Source organism: Halichondria panicea, chromosome 1 (assembly GCF_963675165.1).
Source record: "Halichondria panicea chromosome 1, odHalPani1.1, whole genome shotgun sequence".
Classification (NCBI taxonomy): domain Eukaryota; kingdom Metazoa; phylum Porifera; class Demospongiae; order Suberitida; family Halichondriidae; genus Halichondria; species Halichondria panicea.
This window is the reverse complement of record NC_087377.1, coordinates 12,567,184-12,585,112: the sequence shown is the minus strand read 5'-3', so window position 1 is coordinate 12,585,112 and position 17,929 is coordinate 12,567,184. Positions and strand designations below refer to the sequence as shown.

General features: G+C 42.5%; 4 protein-coding genes and 2 long non-coding RNA genes across 6 annotated transcripts; 1 reads left to right on the top strand and 5 right to left on the bottom strand.

Moving 5' to 3' along the window:
• The first annotated feature begins 1,045 nt into the window (after positions 1-1,045).
• LOC135350823 (uncharacterized) lies at positions 1,046-3,966 on the top strand. Its single transcript, XR_010399287.1, has 5 exons — positions 1,046-1,123; positions 1,425-2,263; positions 3,120-3,191; positions 3,331-3,442; positions 3,652-3,966. It is a non-coding gene; the product is annotated as an uncharacterized LOC135350823 (long non-coding RNA).
• Positions 3,967-4,237: 271 nt separating this feature from the next.
• Positions 4,238-5,617, bottom strand: LOC135331120 (E-selectin-like). The gene is made up of 5 exons (XM_064526215.1): positions 5,452-5,617; positions 5,194-5,370; positions 4,959-5,147; positions 4,441-4,632; positions 4,238-4,392 (listed from the first exon to the last, which is right to left on the bottom strand). Exons 1-5 carry the CDS (start codon positions 5,615-5,617, stop codon positions 4,238-4,240), a joined length of 879 nt encoding a protein of 292 aa, XP_064382285.1.
• Positions 5,618-7,838: 2,221 nt separating this feature from the next.
• LOC135349800 (uncharacterized) lies at positions 7,839-8,573 on the bottom strand. The gene is made up of 2 exons (XM_064548412.1): positions 8,282-8,573; positions 7,839-8,233 (listed from the first exon to the last, which is right to left on the bottom strand). The coding sequence occupies exons 1-2, from the start codon at positions 8,526-8,528 to the stop codon at positions 7,965-7,967; spliced, it is 516 nt and encodes a 171-aa protein (XP_064404482.1). The 5' UTR covers positions 8,529-8,573; the 3' UTR covers positions 7,839-7,964.
• Positions 8,574-8,975: 402 nt separating this feature from the next.
• LOC135350886 (uncharacterized) lies at positions 8,976-9,717 on the bottom strand. The gene is made up of 3 exons (XR_010399319.1): positions 9,549-9,717; positions 9,216-9,490; positions 8,976-9,152 (listed from the first exon to the last, which is right to left on the bottom strand). It is a non-coding gene; the product is annotated as an uncharacterized LOC135350886 (long non-coding RNA).
• A 4,209-nt stretch (positions 9,718-13,926) lies between these two features.
• On the bottom strand, positions 13,927-15,881 carry LOC135331039 (uncharacterized). The gene is made up of 7 exons (XM_064526100.1): positions 15,801-15,881; positions 15,400-15,741; positions 15,062-15,343; positions 14,796-14,978; positions 14,517-14,726; positions 14,263-14,466; positions 13,927-14,192 (listed from the first exon to the last, which is right to left on the bottom strand). The coding sequence occupies exons 1-7, from the start codon at positions 15,850-15,852 to the stop codon at positions 13,927-13,929; spliced, it is 1,539 nt and encodes a 512-aa protein (XP_064382170.1). The 5' UTR covers positions 15,853-15,881.
• A 374-nt stretch (positions 15,882-16,255) lies between these two features.
• Positions 16,256-17,869, bottom strand: LOC135349740 (uncharacterized). The gene is made up of 3 exons (XM_064548344.1): positions 17,139-17,869; positions 16,799-17,086; positions 16,256-16,749 (listed from the first exon to the last, which is right to left on the bottom strand). The coding sequence occupies exons 1-3, from the start codon at positions 17,281-17,283 to the stop codon at positions 16,631-16,633; spliced, it is 552 nt and encodes a 183-aa protein (XP_064404414.1). The 5' UTR covers positions 17,284-17,869; the 3' UTR covers positions 16,256-16,630.
• Positions 17,870-17,929: the final 60 nt, after the last annotated feature.

Sequence of the window (17,929 nt, the reverse complement as noted above, 5' to 3'; positions counted from 1 at the left end):
ATCTTCAGTATCCATAGGATAATATCATATTATTGCTTTTTAATAAGTGCTGACATCAGCGTTTTACATTCAAATTGCACAGGAAGCGACTCATCACCGACTGTGCAGATATTTTCCCATATTGCACACCCGGAAGTATTATTGCACACTTCTTATTGCACACTAGGAAGTGATTATTATTTGGAATAAAACGTTTTCAGCAGTGAGAGAACAAGAAAAACATAGTTTACACACTTATAATCATGCATTGCAATGTTTATCAGTCTCTTTTCTTGTTTTCTGATGCTCTGTATCACTTTTGTGCTCTTTTTGCAGTGAAGCTGAGGGTCAGGAGGTTGTCAGTGTTCATATGTAATGCATCAAACAGGCATCAGTGTTGGGAGTGGGTGCTTTGAGCAGAGTATTGCACATGTAGAAGTGTACTGCACCACCATAATAATATTCAGGCTTGTATAAAGTCGTTTTGGCTTCAAAAACGGTTGTCACACTTTTCTTCAGTTACAGCGGTGCATGTTTCCTCTTCTGATACACTGGAGCATGATAGAAAGCAAGCACATGGTGTTTATCCTTCAGAACTATCCATTTTCAAAACGGGTTGCTGGTTGTCAACGTTTTTCTTGTCTTTTTTTCTTGTCTGTTTTCTACAAAATCTTTAAGTAGCCTTCTGCAAGCTCTCTTGGTGTTCTAGAGTCTTATTTCTTTGTCTAACTAGCTGTTTTCTTTCTCTTAACTTGTCTTCAACTGGGAGAACTCAATTTTGTTGCTACGCATTCTTCTGGTTGATAAAGCAACCGCATGTTGCGCATGCGCAGATTCAACCTGCATTTTGGTTGCCAAGCAATAAATGCATTATCCCATGGATACTGATGATTATCACTCGTCCGTGCCTAGTAACTGTCACTCATGCCTTGCAGGCACTCGTGCAGTTACTGGCACAGACTCGTGATAATCCTCAGTATCCATAGGATAATATCATAAATTATTCTGCTCTTATATTTAAGTGTAATCCAATTTTATCTGCCAAACCACACCCAAAACATCGTATCCGGCCGTAATAAACGTACATTGAAACCTAGTGAGGGGCAGCCAGTACACGGAATATAGCGAGTGGCCGCATTTCAGGGTGAGTTTTGTGCAATCTGTGCCAAACCAAATGGCATGCAGGTATATATCGGGGTGGCCATACTTCAGAGAGCCAGAATAGCGAGAGTCTACTGTATACAAATGTACCTTGAGCTATATAGTACAGTGCCAAATTTTCGAGGGGCTTAATTTTGCTAATTTATCTGCTATAACGTGCAAAGATTAAAGGCGTGGCCTGGGAGTGTTTCTGGTACATTTGTAAGTGCATGCCTTGAAATTTTTGCGCATTTACGGTACGTATATCGTTGTACCAGCTAGTTTATGACTACTCATATGCGTAGATCTACGTACAACACTCCAATAGAGCTGGGTCAGGATCCCAGAGACCAGAGTTGTTACAAGTGACAGTCACTGCACCCACCGGTGAGAACCCAGGATCACATTGGAAGGTAAAGACTGAACCTTCAGTCAAGTTAGTGTTCTGAGACGTGGTGTTGAGTAAAGCTCCATTGAGTGGATGGGCAGGCAGGACACACGAAACTGGGTATACACAAAATGGAGGATGTTCATGAATAATGAAGTCACTTACTGGAATCATTTCTGCAGACGATCTCCCCCGGGATCCTGTCCCACTCTCCCGTAGCTAGACAGGTGGCAGTCATTATCCCCCCAGGGAACAGTCCAGCGTCACACTGGAAGGTCACATAAGTACCAGGAATAGCTGGTACTGAATGATCACTGATGGTGCCATTCCGTGGTGAGGATAGTGGAACTGTGCAGTTCATTGGAGCTATGAGGTGAAAACATAATAAGTTTTGTAAAAACCAAGAACTCAACTCACGAGTTGTGGGAGGGAGTGTGGGTAGTAATGTACACTCAATAGCCTCAGAGTCTGGACTCCACATCAGTGCATCATCACATGTCACCATAGCAATAGCAGATATATATCCAGCGTCACACTGGATGGTTACTGTGGATCCTGATAATCTGCTGAAGACTGGTCCAAAGGCTCCATTCATGGGGTTAGTCAACACAGGACAGCCACCTGCATGAGAGGGAAGTTGTGCACAGCATAATTTCAAGCCATTACGTACTCACCGATCCTAAAGCTGTACTCAGCAGTTGTACTGGATGATGTGTGGACTCACACTATTACAAATCAGGAGAGCCGTGGAGAAGGGTGAGGGTGTGTGATGTGTGTGGATATGCTATGTGATTGAGGGTGTAGTGGGGTATGGGATAAAGGTATGATGATGTTGTGTAGATTAGGTGTACTGATCATGTACAAAGATGTGTGTGATAAGGGTCTTTTGTAGATGTGCATGTGGTACATGTGATGGTGGTCACTATAGTGACGCGCAAGGATCCAAGTATGGGGGCACTGAGTGCTACTAGTAGTTCACCTTAGCTACTTGATAGTTCAACTACCTTAGCTACTTAACCTTTCGAAGTTGGTGTAGTTGGTGACCTTTAAACTATGCTTGGTGATCATAACTATAGCTACATGGCTTTGAGTATGACTTCAAGTGGTGTGCTGAAGGTGTGAAGCATGCGTGTTCTGGCCTATATCTCCATCATCTACTTACCAACGCACAATTGTCAAAATTCTGTACTTAACAATGGGGTTCTGCATGGTGTGGTACTCTTGTCTTAATTGCATTGCTGTTACCAATAGGGTAGAACTGACCGGCTGCAGATAGTCCTCAGTACCTGTATATCAGTATGTAGTGGGTCGCTATGTAGTCGAGCATGGCTACAGAATTAACATACAGTTCAAAGCCGGGTCAACTTCGAAGTAGCTAAGGTAGTTGAACTATTAAGTAGCTAAGGTGAACTATACTAGTAGCGCTCAGGGCCACCGTAATCTAAGTATTCAGTGTTGAGTACAGCTTGTGTGTGATGTAAATTGAGGCCAGAGTATAAGTATTGTACCCCCCCCCCCCCCCCCCCTTCAGTTCCCTTCTCAACTTGAAATTCTCTCTCTCACTTCTTTTCGAGTGTGTTTAATGTTTTTCTCTCCCTTTCTCTGTCCACAGTTGCCTGCCCAAGTCGCTGGGTGAGGGAGTGTTTAAGAGACACCTCGAGCTGCATCTTCTATGGACTGACTGGTGAGTTGTTAGGACTGTGTAGGAGCCATTACTTTCAATGGTATAGAAACACTTTGTGTCCTTGTTTCCTAGCTATTTCAATATTGATGATGTAGATCTACATACAGTTATTTACATGCACCCCCCCCCCCCCTCACAGAGCAGTGACAATGCCTGGTGCAGTTTGCTGGAGTGGACTGTCTCACTTCACTCTTCTGTCAGCTGCTGGGGAGAATGATCCTCAGAGGGAGAATAAAACAACATAATCCAATGTGAGTCTTTGCGTAATGTCTATCGTTTACTACATTACAATCAAAGTCCTGCTTATTAAGCTTAATTAGGCTTAGGACGACTTTACCTATGTACATTCGATCCCTTCAGCCACTCTCTCCTCCTTTCTACTTCGGCATTATTATTGCTTAATTAATATCCTAACTTCATGCCAGATCTTTATGTCCTGATGTTCCATATTTTGCTGCAGGAATCTTGACAAGTCTGAAAGAACAGTATACAATGTACAATTATATAGCTTGTTGTTTTTCTTACATTTGAAGCAATATAATTATGTGTACGTTTACTCTTTGTTCATCAGTTTAAATAATTATGTGAACAGATGCAGCTATTGTTTGCATTGTTCTCAATTATACATATCCGATGCTGAATATAAACAATGCCATTATTATTTTATGAAAGTTGCAAATAACAATTTATAATTATACTGAAAGCTAGGGTATAATAAATTATTATTACCGCACATCGAGGCATAATTAATAACTGCATGCTGAGCTTGATTGATCACTTGGTTCATGAAGAAAAAACACGTGTACTCAATTTTCTGATTGAGAGAAAAACCACATAGATCTATAACTTGGGCTACGCCCTCGTGGTTGGGAGGTTTACAACCTCTATAATTATAAGTTGTTGAATGCTATTTATAAAGAGTGAACGAGTTTCACAGTCCTAATGGTCCATACGCCTGGTTTGTGTTGAGTTCAATCTCCTCTTTGGGTGACACCTTCTCATAAACAGGACCAGCTGGTGCAGTGGACGCTGCGTTAGTTTGTCCTTCAGTTGCTGGGGAAGTACACTGCTTTCTTACGAAAGAAAAGATACATCACTAGCAGTCCAGTGAGGAATCCAACGACTAGAGTGACAATGAAAGTGATGACCACACTGATAGCGACAGTTGCAGAAGTGGAGAACAAGGGAGCGACAGTAGAAACTGTGAGATATGACTGTATTAATTTTGGGATAGCAAACAATTACTGACCTACACACATGATTGCCTCAGGCTCAGTGCTCCAGACTCCAGCATTAGTGCAAGTGATGGTGTTGGGTCCAGTCAGTGAGAATCCATTGTCACACTGGTAGGTCAGCACTGTTCCCTCCAACACTGTCTCGTTCAACCTCTCATACTCAACTATAGCACCATTGCAAGGCTCAGTAGGAAGGGTGCAGTTGACTATAGGGACGGTCAGAAAAAATGACTATGAGTACATGTTTGTATCTCAATCAGCTCAACACGAGCATCCAATAACCTGCCATTGAATACATGTAATTAAGAAGTGTGGAACAAAGGCGGTGTACATACATAATACAATTTTACATTGCAGAAATAACTTTTAGTTATGCCTCTAAACCAAGGCCAAGCCAACTTATTTACATGCTTCAAGGATGCTTTTGTGAAACTCTAAAAAAACCCAACGCCACCCACTCTAGAGGCTTATCTGTTATCACACTTACCAGTGTGGTTTGGGAAGCCTAAATATTTGCCCAACTACATTTCACCTGGCCTCTCCCTGCACACCAAGCTCCCAGGATTCTCCACCCACTCTCCCCACTCTGTCCTCACATCAAGGGGGAACAGTCCATCGTCACAGTGATAGGTGACCTCTGAACCCAGTGAGAAGGGTGGTGTCCTACCACTGACGTCCACACTGCCATTGGATGGTGCAGCAGGAGAGCCACAGGTGAGATCTGAGAAAAGACTATAGTATACAGTCATGACAGTGAATATACCTACCTGAGAGACAAACGTATGTGGTGGGGTCAGGTGACCATCGTCCATTACTCTCACAGGTTGCTGGTACCATCTGTCCATTGCAAGTGAAGCTAAGAGTTGATCCTACTAGTGCAGGCAGTGGTGGAGCACTATTAATGGTCACTCGATCGGCAGGTGTTGGGTTGGAGGGGCAGGTAACTGCAGCAGATTAAATTACAGTGAAGCTAGTACGTGTAATATCTAACCAACAGTGATTCTAGTATACGTGTAATATCTAACCAATAAAAGGAATCATCACCATCACATCAGTACTAGAGCCAGCACAGTTGACAGCTCTGATTGTCACATGTGTAGGGAGTGTTGTAGGAAACAGTGATCTGTGCTGAGGTGGTCTCCACGGTGACTGGTGACCCAGAGAGAGGTGTTGGAGAGATGGTGAGGACATACCTGACAGACACACCACCAGTAGAGGAGGGGGAGTCCTAGTCCAGAGTGATAATAGAGGAACTGGGTTGGTTTTGTTGTGAAATTACCGTTGGAGCAGATGGAGAAGTAGGTGGCTCTGTAAGACTGAGAATCATTGTATATACTGATTATGAGGCTATATGTCTCACCTGCAACGATGATTGTTAGGGATTCTGTTGCTTCTCCAATACAACGCACAACGGTGCCGTTCAGCAAGGACACCTCCGTGACTGTGGTGAGGGTAGAGGTGAGGCTATTACTACTGAATTCAGTTCTAGCTGCTTGAAACATGAAACCTTCTACCCCTATTTGTAATAGCTCAGTAGAAGCAGAAGACACCACTTGTGTCAACTGCGCAGTAACCACGCCAGGTGGAGGATCCACTTCCCACAAAAGTGAACTTCTTCTATTAACAGAGCAGGTGAATACCACTGAGATAGTGGGGCAGGCCAAGCCATCACCAGCGCTAGACATCAAAGCAGAATCTGCATAATTATGCATGCATTTAATTAATTTAATACTGTATTCTTACTTGCACTTGCCGTTTTGTACAGGCTTTGAAGTATCAAGGCCATCTTAATCCAAAATTCAACCATGTTGTGGTGCGAGCGTTGATGTACCTAGCTAGATCTAGCAATAGCAGCTTTAGAAGCTCGGGAACGTGCTGTCAACTTGTCAATGTTGATATTGGTTTCTGTGGTAGATTGGATAATAATGTTGCTGAGCTATTCAATATCAATTAGGACACTAAGTTTTATGATCCTCGGAGGGAGAAGAGAACAACACAATCAAACGTGAGTCTTTGCAGTTTACTGCATAAAACTTTCTATGAACACATAAACTCAATTCTCTGCTCATTAAGCTTAGGCTTAGGATGACTTTACCTATGCATGTACATTTAAATTTAGTCACTTCAGCCACTCCCCCGAGTCTACCTCTTATATATGTGTACCCTCTAATACTTTTTGAGTGAAGCAAAACATGGCGAGAGCTAGGCATTAGCACAGCGCAGCTTGCACCACACGTTAATAATATTAATTGTTTTTCTTACAAATACTTATTGTACTGTGATTTATTTTTGCTGCAGGATGGACAAGTCTGACAGAACAGTAACATGCAGTTGTATAATTAATTGTTGTTATTTGTTCATCAGTTTATGCGAACAGATGCAGTGCTACATGTATTGTTTACATTGTCTCAATGAATAATAATGAAAGTTGCAAGGAAAACAATAGCTGAAAGCTAGGGTGTTATGCACATACTACCGCACACCGAGTTATAGTTATTGACTGGTTGACTAGTAATTATGGCTTATAAACAACCAATGCCGAGGGCGCAGCCCGAGGCTGAGGTTGTTTATAAACCATAATTACTAGGCAACCAGTCAACAACTGATTTATTTACTGCAAAAACAGCAAAACAGTCATTTGAACATCAGTGGAGACAGTAAAACTTGCTCTCACAGCCTCAGAATTATGCAGTTAGAACAGTTACAGGCATAGAACTAGCAGTACTACTGTGGAGCTACATGAGAGCTAGCTAGGTTCAGCTAGCTGGAAGCCATGCATAAACTTTGACCAGACCCGCCCACCACTAAATGCAGCTGTGAGGTTTGTACAGGTAGCTAGCTAGCTAGCTAGCTACCTGTACTGTAGCTCTGAACTAGTCTGTTATTGTCAACAACACCACAGTCTACTTGTAATTGTCTACTTCTGAGCCACAGCCTTGACTACTGAGAAAGCACAGAGCAAGAATTTGATTACAGGCTTCAGCTAGTTCAGTTCAATACTGTCAAGCGCTAAGCTTACACAACATTTTTAAATTTTATTGTGTGCAATGTACCAAATTTTGTCAAGATGCATCATATCAATTCAAATCTGCTGAGGAAGTAGATTATAAGAATAGTGCCTGGGGGAAGTAATTATATAATATAATTACTGGACATCACCTAGGATACGGACTGAATCAGTAAATAAGGCGTAGTTATAATAACTGTCGAGTTTGATCACTTGGTTCATAGGCATAAAGAAACACACCACTTTATTCTATTTCAGTCTGATTGAGGAAGTCAGAAAAACCACATTATAAGGTTTTACAGCAAAAAATAATTATAACCTGTATATTAATCATATAGGGATATATAGATGTCATTGCATGAGACAATCTATATAATTATGATTAGTATTAGAATTATAGGCATTAATTAACACTATCTACAAATGTATATTAAACTATAGCGAGTCTATGCATAGGTCTATAAACAAACGAAATGCCAGAATGATCGCATTATTGAATGCTATTGTATTAAAATTAAGAGTGAACAACTGTCACAGTCCTAATGGTCCGTACGCCTGGTTTGTGTTGAGTTCAATGTCCTCTTTGGGTGACATTTCCTCATAAACAGGACCAACTGGTGTAGTGGACGCTGCGTTAGCTTGTCCTTCAGTTGCCGGGAAGTACACTGCCTTCTTACGAGAGAAAAGATGCATCACTAGGAGTCCAGTGAGGAATCCAATGACTAGAGTGACAATTAAAGTGATGACCACACTGATAGCGACAGTTGCAGAAGTGGAGAACAAGGGAGCGATAGTAGAAACTGTGAAATGAGATAGTAGATAGTATACAATATTACAAAGCTCATCACCTTCAGTCATAAGTACACACACGATTGCCTCAGGCTTAGTACTCCAGACTCCAGCATTAGTGCAAGTGATGGTGTTGGGTCCAGTCAGTGAGAATCCATTGTCACACTGGTAAGTCAGCACTGTTCCCTCCAACACTGTCTCATTCAACCTCTCATAGTCCAATATAGCACCATTGCACGGCTCAGCAGGTACAGTGCAGTTGACTATATATATAGGGACGGTCAGAAAATAACTGTGAGTATACATCTTTGTATCTCATCAGCTCAACATGAGCACCCATTAATGACCTGCCATTGCAGAATACTAAGAAATGACATGTGGAACAAAGGCAGTACAATTGTACACATGCATGCAGTCACATAAACAACTTTTTTGACAGAAAAATCAAGCTTCTAAACAGCTACATTTCACCTGGCCTCTCCCTGCACACCAAGCTCCCGGGATTCTCCACCCACTCTCCCCTACCCCCACATCAGTGCATGTGCTGGTCCTCACATTAGGGAGGAACAGTCCCTCATTACAGTGGAAGGTGACCTCTGAACCCAGTGAGAAGGGTGGTGTCCCTCCACTGATGTCCACACTGCCTCTGGATGGTGCAGTTGGAGAGCCACAGGTGACTGATGGGGGATCGATCTAATGCATGAGATCAACATTCCTTTTAGAGAGTTAGTTTCCCATGTATGATACCTGTAACTGGGGTGCCACAGTCGAAGGTCCCAGGGTCAGGAGACCACCCACTACTGCCACAGGTTGAGGTTATCACTTCATTGGGTCCACCGCAAGTGAAGGTGAGCATGGATCCACCAATAGTGACAGGAGGTGTGTTGGTGATGGTCACACCAGCAGCAGTAGACGGTGTGGGGCACAAAACTGAGAAAGAGTACAATATATACATGCATGTGTTATAATAATTACGACCATGGAATGGCTTACTAAGATCCACAATTAGACTTCTTGACTCATTCCAGCACAGTTGACAGCTCTGGTGGTTACATTGTAAGGAATGTTATATAGGACAGTGATCTGTGCAGAGGTTGTCTCCACGGTGACTGGTGACTCGGAGAGAGGTGTTGGGGAGATGGTGAGGACATACATGACGGACACACCACCAGTAGAGGAAGGAGGGTCCCAATTCAGAGAGATATTAGAGGAACTGGGTTGATTTAAAGTGGAGGATACTCGTGGGTTGAGTGGAGGAGAGGGTGGATCTATGGGTGTATCAGTGATACTTGTTCCACAATGTTATGTTCCAAACAAAGAACTCACCAGCCACAGTGATAGTGAGAGGACCCTCTCGTGAGTTCTCTCCCACACACTCCACCATAGTACCCTCTACAATGGAGGCCTCAGACAGTGAGGTGAGAGTGGCAGTGAGAGGTCCACTGGAGTCAGTAAGAACACCTCGGAATGCTGGATTACCACGTGTCTCATCAGTGTTGCTAGTATCCAACGATATGCTGAACAAAGATACTTGGCCTTGCATGGCCCTCCATTGTATGAAGCTACCAGGCAGAATGCAGGTGAAGGTGACCGTGTCATCAGGACAAGCCACAGTGGAGGTGGATGTCAGAGTGGCTGTAAAAATGTGTGTTCCAGTGAACATGCATGTATGTATATGTATTATAACTTACCTGCAGCAAAAGAAAACAGCTGGATGCTGATAATAAGAACTGTCTGTACTTGCATTGCAGGAGCTAGCTAGATACATCAACAACAATCACCTATGATTGAACACACCCTCTATTGAGGAAGTCAGAAAAACCACAAGTCATGTTATTGAAGTCAACGTACACAAGTATAAACAAAATTAATGCCAGAACAACGAGTGTTACAAACTGCGCTGGGCTAATGCTTTCGCCATGATTTACTTTCGCTTAAGCAGGAGCACATAAAGGGAAGGGCATCTAACTGAGTTGTTGTCTAAGTGGTTTGAGCAAATATCTCCATAATTATAATGGTAGTTGCCCAATCAGACTCAGTGTAGCTAGCTATCAGAGCTCGAATAACGAATAAACTAGCTCACGAAGTGGGTGTGGCTTAGAGCAGCCTGGAGCAGCAATCAATTATTGCAGCTATTCTGCATGCTGCTTGTTTCAAATAGCTGATAGAGTATAGTCCCACTGCTTTAGGCAAACCTTCATTGCAAACTTCTGGACTTTTTCCAAATCCTTGATAATGCATTTCAAGTGTGGGTTCCAAACAATTGAAGCATACTCTAGATTTGGTCTAATGAAAGATTTGTATAGTTTCAGCATAACAGTAGGGGGAGAATGAGTTGCTGTGTAGCAGTCCAACAAGTTTTCTCGATTTCTTACAAAGTGCCTTAGTGTGGGAATGCCAAGAAAGATCCGATGAAAATTGGATTCCTAGATACTTGAATGTCTCCACACGCTCCAGGGAAAAGCCATTAACTGTAAATGTGGGTGGCTCGATGGACCTACTTCTCTTGTTTGATATTAACATCACTTTACATTTTGATGCGTTGAAATGAAGGTGTTTGCCAGACATGAAAGCAGCAACACTGTTTATGTATTCCTGATTTGTATCGTAGTCTTTAATGGATTTAATGACTCTATATTCCTGAAGTGTATCGTAGTCTTTAATGGATTTAATGACTCTATAAATAGCCATGTCATCTGCAAACATATTTAGATGGGTGTCGCTTGAGACTACATCAGAGACATTATTAATGTACATGATAAAGAGCAATGGGCCTAAGACTGATCCTTGAGGCACACCTGACATAGCATGGAGAGTGGTAGACGCTTGCCTATTCACAACTACAAATTGCTTTCTCTTCAATAGGTAACTTTTAAGCCACTTTAAGAGGTAGCTGTTTATTTGAAGTAGTGGTAAATGTGGTACTGTATCAAATGCCTTACGTATGTCCAGAAAAACAACAGCAACCTCACTTTTGTTGTCAATAGCTTTGCTCCAATCATCCACAACTTGTATTAGTGCAGAGACAGTTGAGCGTGCACGCATAAATCCCCACTGCCTTGTTGAGATTGGGCAATGTTGTATCAGATGTTCCTCTAGTATTGACTTATTACTATAGTTCAAACTAATTACCTCCTGAGGCAATGGTGTGTGTATAATTAGTTTGAAGTCCAGACTCCAGCATTAGTGCAAGTGATGGCGTTGGGTCCAGTCAGTGAGAGTCCATTGTCACACTGGTAAGTCAGCACTGTTCCCTCCAACACTGTCTCGTTCAACCATTGCAGTGCTCAGCAAGAAGAAGCAGAAAGTTGACTATTATTGACAGTCAAAGCAGTGATTCAATTGTGTACATGTTTGCACTCAAACATTATTGATAATGCATGCGACGGTAATTGTGTATGCTGTCAAAAGGTGTACTTCATAAATTAATGCATATACATTTGCAAAATGCACTGACTCAACACAGCTATAATATACATTCACCTGGCCTCTCCCTGCACACCCAAGCTCTCAAGATTCTCCACCCACTCTCCCCTACCCCCACATCAGTGCATGTGCTGGTCCTTACATCAGGGAAGAACAGTCCCTTGTCACAGTGGTAGGTGACCTGTGAACCCAGTGAGAAGGGTGGTGTCCCAACACGGACGTCCACACTACCTCTAGACGATGCAGCAGGAGAGCCACAGGTGAGATCTGAGACGAGGGGACTAGTAATTACTAGTAATTACAGTGACAGTGATTGAACCTTATACTTGAGATTCAGACGTAAGTGGTGAGGTCAGAATAGATCAATAGAACGGATCATCATCATGCATGTTGTCACGGCTATTGCACAGTTAACTGCTCTGATGGTCATGTCTGATGGTCATGTCCAACAGGGAATGTTGGAGATATTGAACTGTGCCGAGGTGGTCTCCACGGTGACTATAGTGATCCGGAGAGAGGTGTTGGAGAAATGACAACAGACACACCACCAGTAGAGGAGGGAGCTGAGCTGGTTTTGAGTGGGGGATATGATATTCTTGGGTTTAATGGAGAGGTTGAATTACCTATACATGCAATCAGCAGCATGTGCAACAAAAATCTGTGTGTTAATATACTCACCAGCAACAGAGATTGTCTGCTGTATTGCATGCAACTGTAATAATTGGTAGCAGTACAGCCGTACAGGTAACATTGCTATTATATAATTATGCATGCATGTAGTACGTACAGACACTGACTTCATCTCACTGAAGTTGATGAGAGTGGACGTCAGAGTTAATTCCACCATCAGCCTCAAACATGATCACTCCAGGTCCAATTAAATGTGTCCCTTCTACCAACTTCAGAACCGGAAGCCGCGGATTGTACTTTGTACTGACATTAACCCAGACTATGCTGAGGATCTCTACTATTAAACTCTCAATATCAATGCAAAGGGAACAGGTTCAATCACACAAGTACAATCTTGTCATGCATTCATACCTCCTACCTGAGAGACATGCAACCATCACTACTATAAACAGAAGATGCTCACCAAAAAGTTCACAATATTTAACAGGGCAAATAATTAGCAAAAGCAAAATGTGACATACAAACTCTTGATAATTATAATAGATCTAGTCTGATACCTCTCCATGCAGATGGGACCTAGATCTACCATGTAGATGGGACCTACCAGGACAGTGGTTTTATAGCTCTGACCATGTCAAAGTAAAGATCGTTAATGAAATATATGCTAAATTGCTTACTTTATGGGCTGAGGAGAATGTAATCTGTTGGTGTTTGTTTAGCCAGCTGCTGTGATCATAAGGGATACATTCTTTTGAAAGCAAACTATTGACAATAGAGATGAATGCAAACAAACAATTCAGTGCAATTAAGTAGCTATAGCTACTCCGCATAATTATACATAATATAATTATATGCCGATACCCGTTTTGATTCTTTTAAACCTGATTCGACTCCAACTCAGTGTGGCCTCTAAGACAAGATAGTCATTACACAATCTCAATCACTTTTGACAGATCATTGCCTCACTTGTCATAATGACAAATGAAAGGTTGACTGGAGTCAGAGAACACCACGAAATGTACCTATAAACTCTTTTCTTGGTGAAACTATGCAGAGCTCTACAATAATAGTGCAGTACCACCATGCACACACAGACCGCCAACAACACCTCCAGCAACACCTCCAAAGGTAGCAGCACTGCCACCTAGAGATGATCATGTAGCAGTGAATCAAAAGTCCCAGTGATATATAGGATCACCCGCTCGCTACTGCCGAGGTTCTTCATTCCTGTCTCCATGGCAAGTGACTGATGGTGAGCATGGATCCACGAATTATGACAGGAGGTGTATTGGTGATGTGGTTAAAACTTGACTCATAAAGCATATCTACGTGTAGATGACTATAATACTGAAACCTGGAGGTTTAACTGTATATACAGTCACATCTTATCCTAACTTCATGATAATTATGCTGTTTCAGTACCAATATTTGTGTATATGCTGTGATGCATTTCCTTTAGGACAAGTTTGTAATAATTGTTGCTTATTTTGTTGATATACAAAACATGTGATGGTTTTAATGAACAGAAGTATTTGTGCTATTAATACGTAATCTATATGGTCTCAAACTTACAGGTATATAGTTATAGCTATAGATATTATACATGTATTCTGACAATGTACATTGGGTGGAATACAAAATGCACGGTTCACAGTCCTACTGGTCCATACGCCTGGTTAGTGTACAGTTCCATCTCTTCTTTAGGTGACACCTCCTCATAAACCGGACCAGCTGGTGGTGTGGGTCCTACGTTAGCTTGTCCTTCAGGTGCTAGAGAGTATACTGCCTTCTTACGAGAGGAAAGATGCATCACTAGGAGTCCAGTGAGGAATCCAAGAATGGCAGCCACAAAGAAAGTAATAATTACGCTGATAGCAACAACTGCACCAATGGATAGGGAGGTGGCAGTAGGACCTGTGAAATCGAGGTATTATGGGATTACGAACTATAACTCACATTCAAGTACACACATGATGGCCTTCACCTTCAGTTGGTGATACACACATGATTGCCTTAGGCTCAGTGCTCCAGACTCCAGCATTAGTGCAAGTGATGTTGTTGGGTCCAGTCAGTGAGAGTCCATTGTCACACTGGTAAGTCAGCACTGTTCCCTCCAACACTGTCTCGTTCAACCTCTCATAGTCCACTATAGCACCGTTGGATGGCTCGGTAGGAAGAGTGCAGTTGACTGTGTTGACCCACAAAAGTTAATAAACAGAAGAAACTGAATTAAATTACCTGGAACTGTCCTACACACCACCGTACTGGGGTCAGGCTCCCACACTACATTTTGTCCGTTTCTTGCGCAAGTGGAAGTCAGGACACCCATGGGGAACAGTCCCTCATTGCACTGATATGTGACCTGTGACCCCTCTGTGTAAGATTGACCAACAGTGCTCACACTACCCATGGAGGGGACCCCGGGAACTGGACATGTCACTGGAGGTTCTATACGGTGATGTTATAAACATAAAGTTGTAAGCGACAGCTGCATGTGTATAGCGCACATCAACTCACCCACTATTGGACACATGAAATCCTCAGGGTCAGGATTCCATCGTCCATCACTACCACAGGTAGAGGTTCTCATCTGATTTTCTCCAGAGCAACCAAAGTTTAGTTTTGAGCCGACAGTAGGCACACTGGGTATTTGATCATTCACGACTCCACTGGCAGTAGAGGGGGAAGAGGAACAGGTAACTGCATGCACATAGGGAGAGAATTAAGTGTGATTCATTTACATCAAACAAATTGTAAGTAACCTATTGAGATTTGTAAGTAACCTATTGAGAGTATCGCCAATATTGAGGCATTGCTCATTCCAGCACAGTTGACAGCTCTGATGGTCACATTGTAGGGTGTGTTGTAGGAGACAGTGATCTCTGTCGAGGTGGTCTCCACGGTGACTGGTGACCCGGAGAGGGGTGTTGGAGAGATGGTGAGGACATAGCTGATAGACACACCACTAGTAGAGGAGGGGGAGTCCCAGTCCAGAGTGATAATGGAAGAGCTGGGTTGGTTTTGATTGAAGAACAGTACTGGGTTCAGTGGAGGAGAGGGGATATCTGTTCAATTATTGTTATTAAAATGCTCAGACCAACATCATTATATAGACTTATACCAGCCACACGGATGGGTATTAGACCTCCTCCTGCTCCTCCCAAGTCTTCACACTGTACCATAGCTCCAGCCAGCACTGTCACCATAGAGAGGGTGGTGAGAGTGGATGTGACCATGCCTCCATCCAGTCCAGAGTAAGCAGCTCGGAACATGAACATCTCATCAGTACCAAGCGTTAATGTTCTACCAATGTTATTCACTACTCCATTTACACTGACTGTATTCAACCCTGGCGGTGGAGTTACTGTCCAGAGAATGGCCCCATCAACATCACTAGGCAGAGAGCAGGTGAAGGTGACAGTGTCATCAGGACAAGCCACAGGGGGGGTGGATATCAGTGTGGCTAAAAAAATTATGTGTTCCAGTGAACACATGCTAGTATAGATGATCTATGTAACTTACCTGCAGCAAGATAAAACAGCTGGATGCTGATAATAACTGCCTGTACTTGCATTGCAGGACCTATATATATTATTATAGCTGGTACATGGTATAGATACCTTAATATTGATTACCATTATGATGAAACACACCTCTTTCTATTGATCATGAGGAAGTCAGAAAAACCACATCAGAATGTGACAATAGGTTTTACAGCCAAATATATACATTTTATAATAAGTTAACCATACAAAAGTATAATTAAAAATGTGTCTATAGTATACGTAGTCCATGCATGTCTATTAATTGAATGCCAGTTTCACAGTCCTACTGGTCTGTACGCCTGGTTAGTGTTCAGTTTAATCTCCTCTTTGGGTGACACATCTTCATAAACAGGAACAGCTGGTGTAGTGGGTCCTAGTGTTAGCTTGTCCTTCAGCTGCTGGGAAGTATACACTGCCTTCTTATGAGAGCAAAGGTGCATCACTAGGAGTCCAGTGAGGAATCCAAGAATTGCAGCAACAATGAAATACTGGTCTGGAACTGTCCTGCACACCACCGTACTGGGGGTAGGCTCCCACACTACATTTTGTTCGTCTCTTGCGCAAGTGGCAATCAGAATACCTATGGGGAACAGTTCATCATTGCACTGATATGTGACCTCCTGTCACCCCTTTGTGTAATTAAGACTGACCACTAGTGTTCACACTACCCATAGAGGGAGCTCCGTGAACTGGACAGGTCACTGGGGGTTCTGTAAGAGAACAATCAAAAAATATATCACATTGTTGGACACAAAAACTCCTTTGGGTCAGGATTCCACCTTCCATCACTGCCACAGATGGAGGTTCTCATCTGATTATCTTCAGAACAAGTGAAGGTAAGTGTGGAGCCCATGCACAGTAGTATACACGGGGTATCTGGATGTTTACCACCCCACTAGCAGCAGAGAGGGAAGAGGGACAGGCAACTGCATGAAAATAGAAGTAAACTAACATTAATTTAGCACTTATACTAACCTATGGACGGTATAGTAACCAACATTGAGGCATCACTCATTCCAACACAATTAACAGCTCTGATGGTCACATTGTAGAGTGTGTTGTAGGAGACAGTTATCTGTGCTGAGGTGGTCTCCACGGTGACTGGTGACCCGGAGAAAGGTTTGGGGAGATAATGAGGACATAGTTGAGTGACAGACACACCACCAGTAGAAGAGGGGGAGTCCCAGTCCAGAGTGATAATAGAGGAACTGACTACATTATGTTGTGAAGCCAATATTGGAGTTGATGGAGACAATGGAGGCTCTGTGTTTGAAATGCAATAATATATACAGTGTTATATGTTTAGCTCACTGACCGGCCACTGTGATTGATCGTGACTCCATTGTTCCACCGCTGGAACATGTGACAACACTGCCATTCAGCATGGACACCTCAGTGATGGTAGTGAGAGTGGAGGTAAGAGTACCATTACTTGTATTCGTTACAGCAGCTTGAAACATGAATCCTTCAACTCCAGCAGGCAGTAGAGTACCAGAAATAGAGAATAAAAGTTGTGTCACCTACCCAGATACGATATAGCCAGGTGGAGGATCAGCTATCCATTGTAGAACAGTTCCACTAACGGAGCAGGTGAAGACAACAGGGTCATTTGGACATACCGCACCATCACCACTGCTGGATGTCAACTGAATGGCTGCAAAAATAAACCATAACGGCATGTGTGATAAAAAACTTGCCTAATTTCCCTCTTTGTTCAATAGCTAAACACACCATATCTGCATAGATCTATATAGCATACATTACTCAGTAGATTCTGAACTTACTAGAGACTGAGACTGAAAATTAAATACATCCCTTGAAAACAAAACAGTATACTGTTAGATGGATCCATTCCAGTTTATATAGCTATACCACACAAGAATGATTGGTATTAAGAATCATATTTCTTAAATGAATTTTGTGGTTGATTAGTGCTGACTGCATGCTGAGCCTGATTATACAATGAAAAGAACAAAGTGAAAGAAAACATATAGATCTACAATCAAAAGAACAGAGTGAAAACCAGATGCTATTGAATACCTTAAGGGTGTGTGTTTTTGTAGATGTTGTGGTAGATAAATGTGGGCCAGTGTACACAAGAGAATC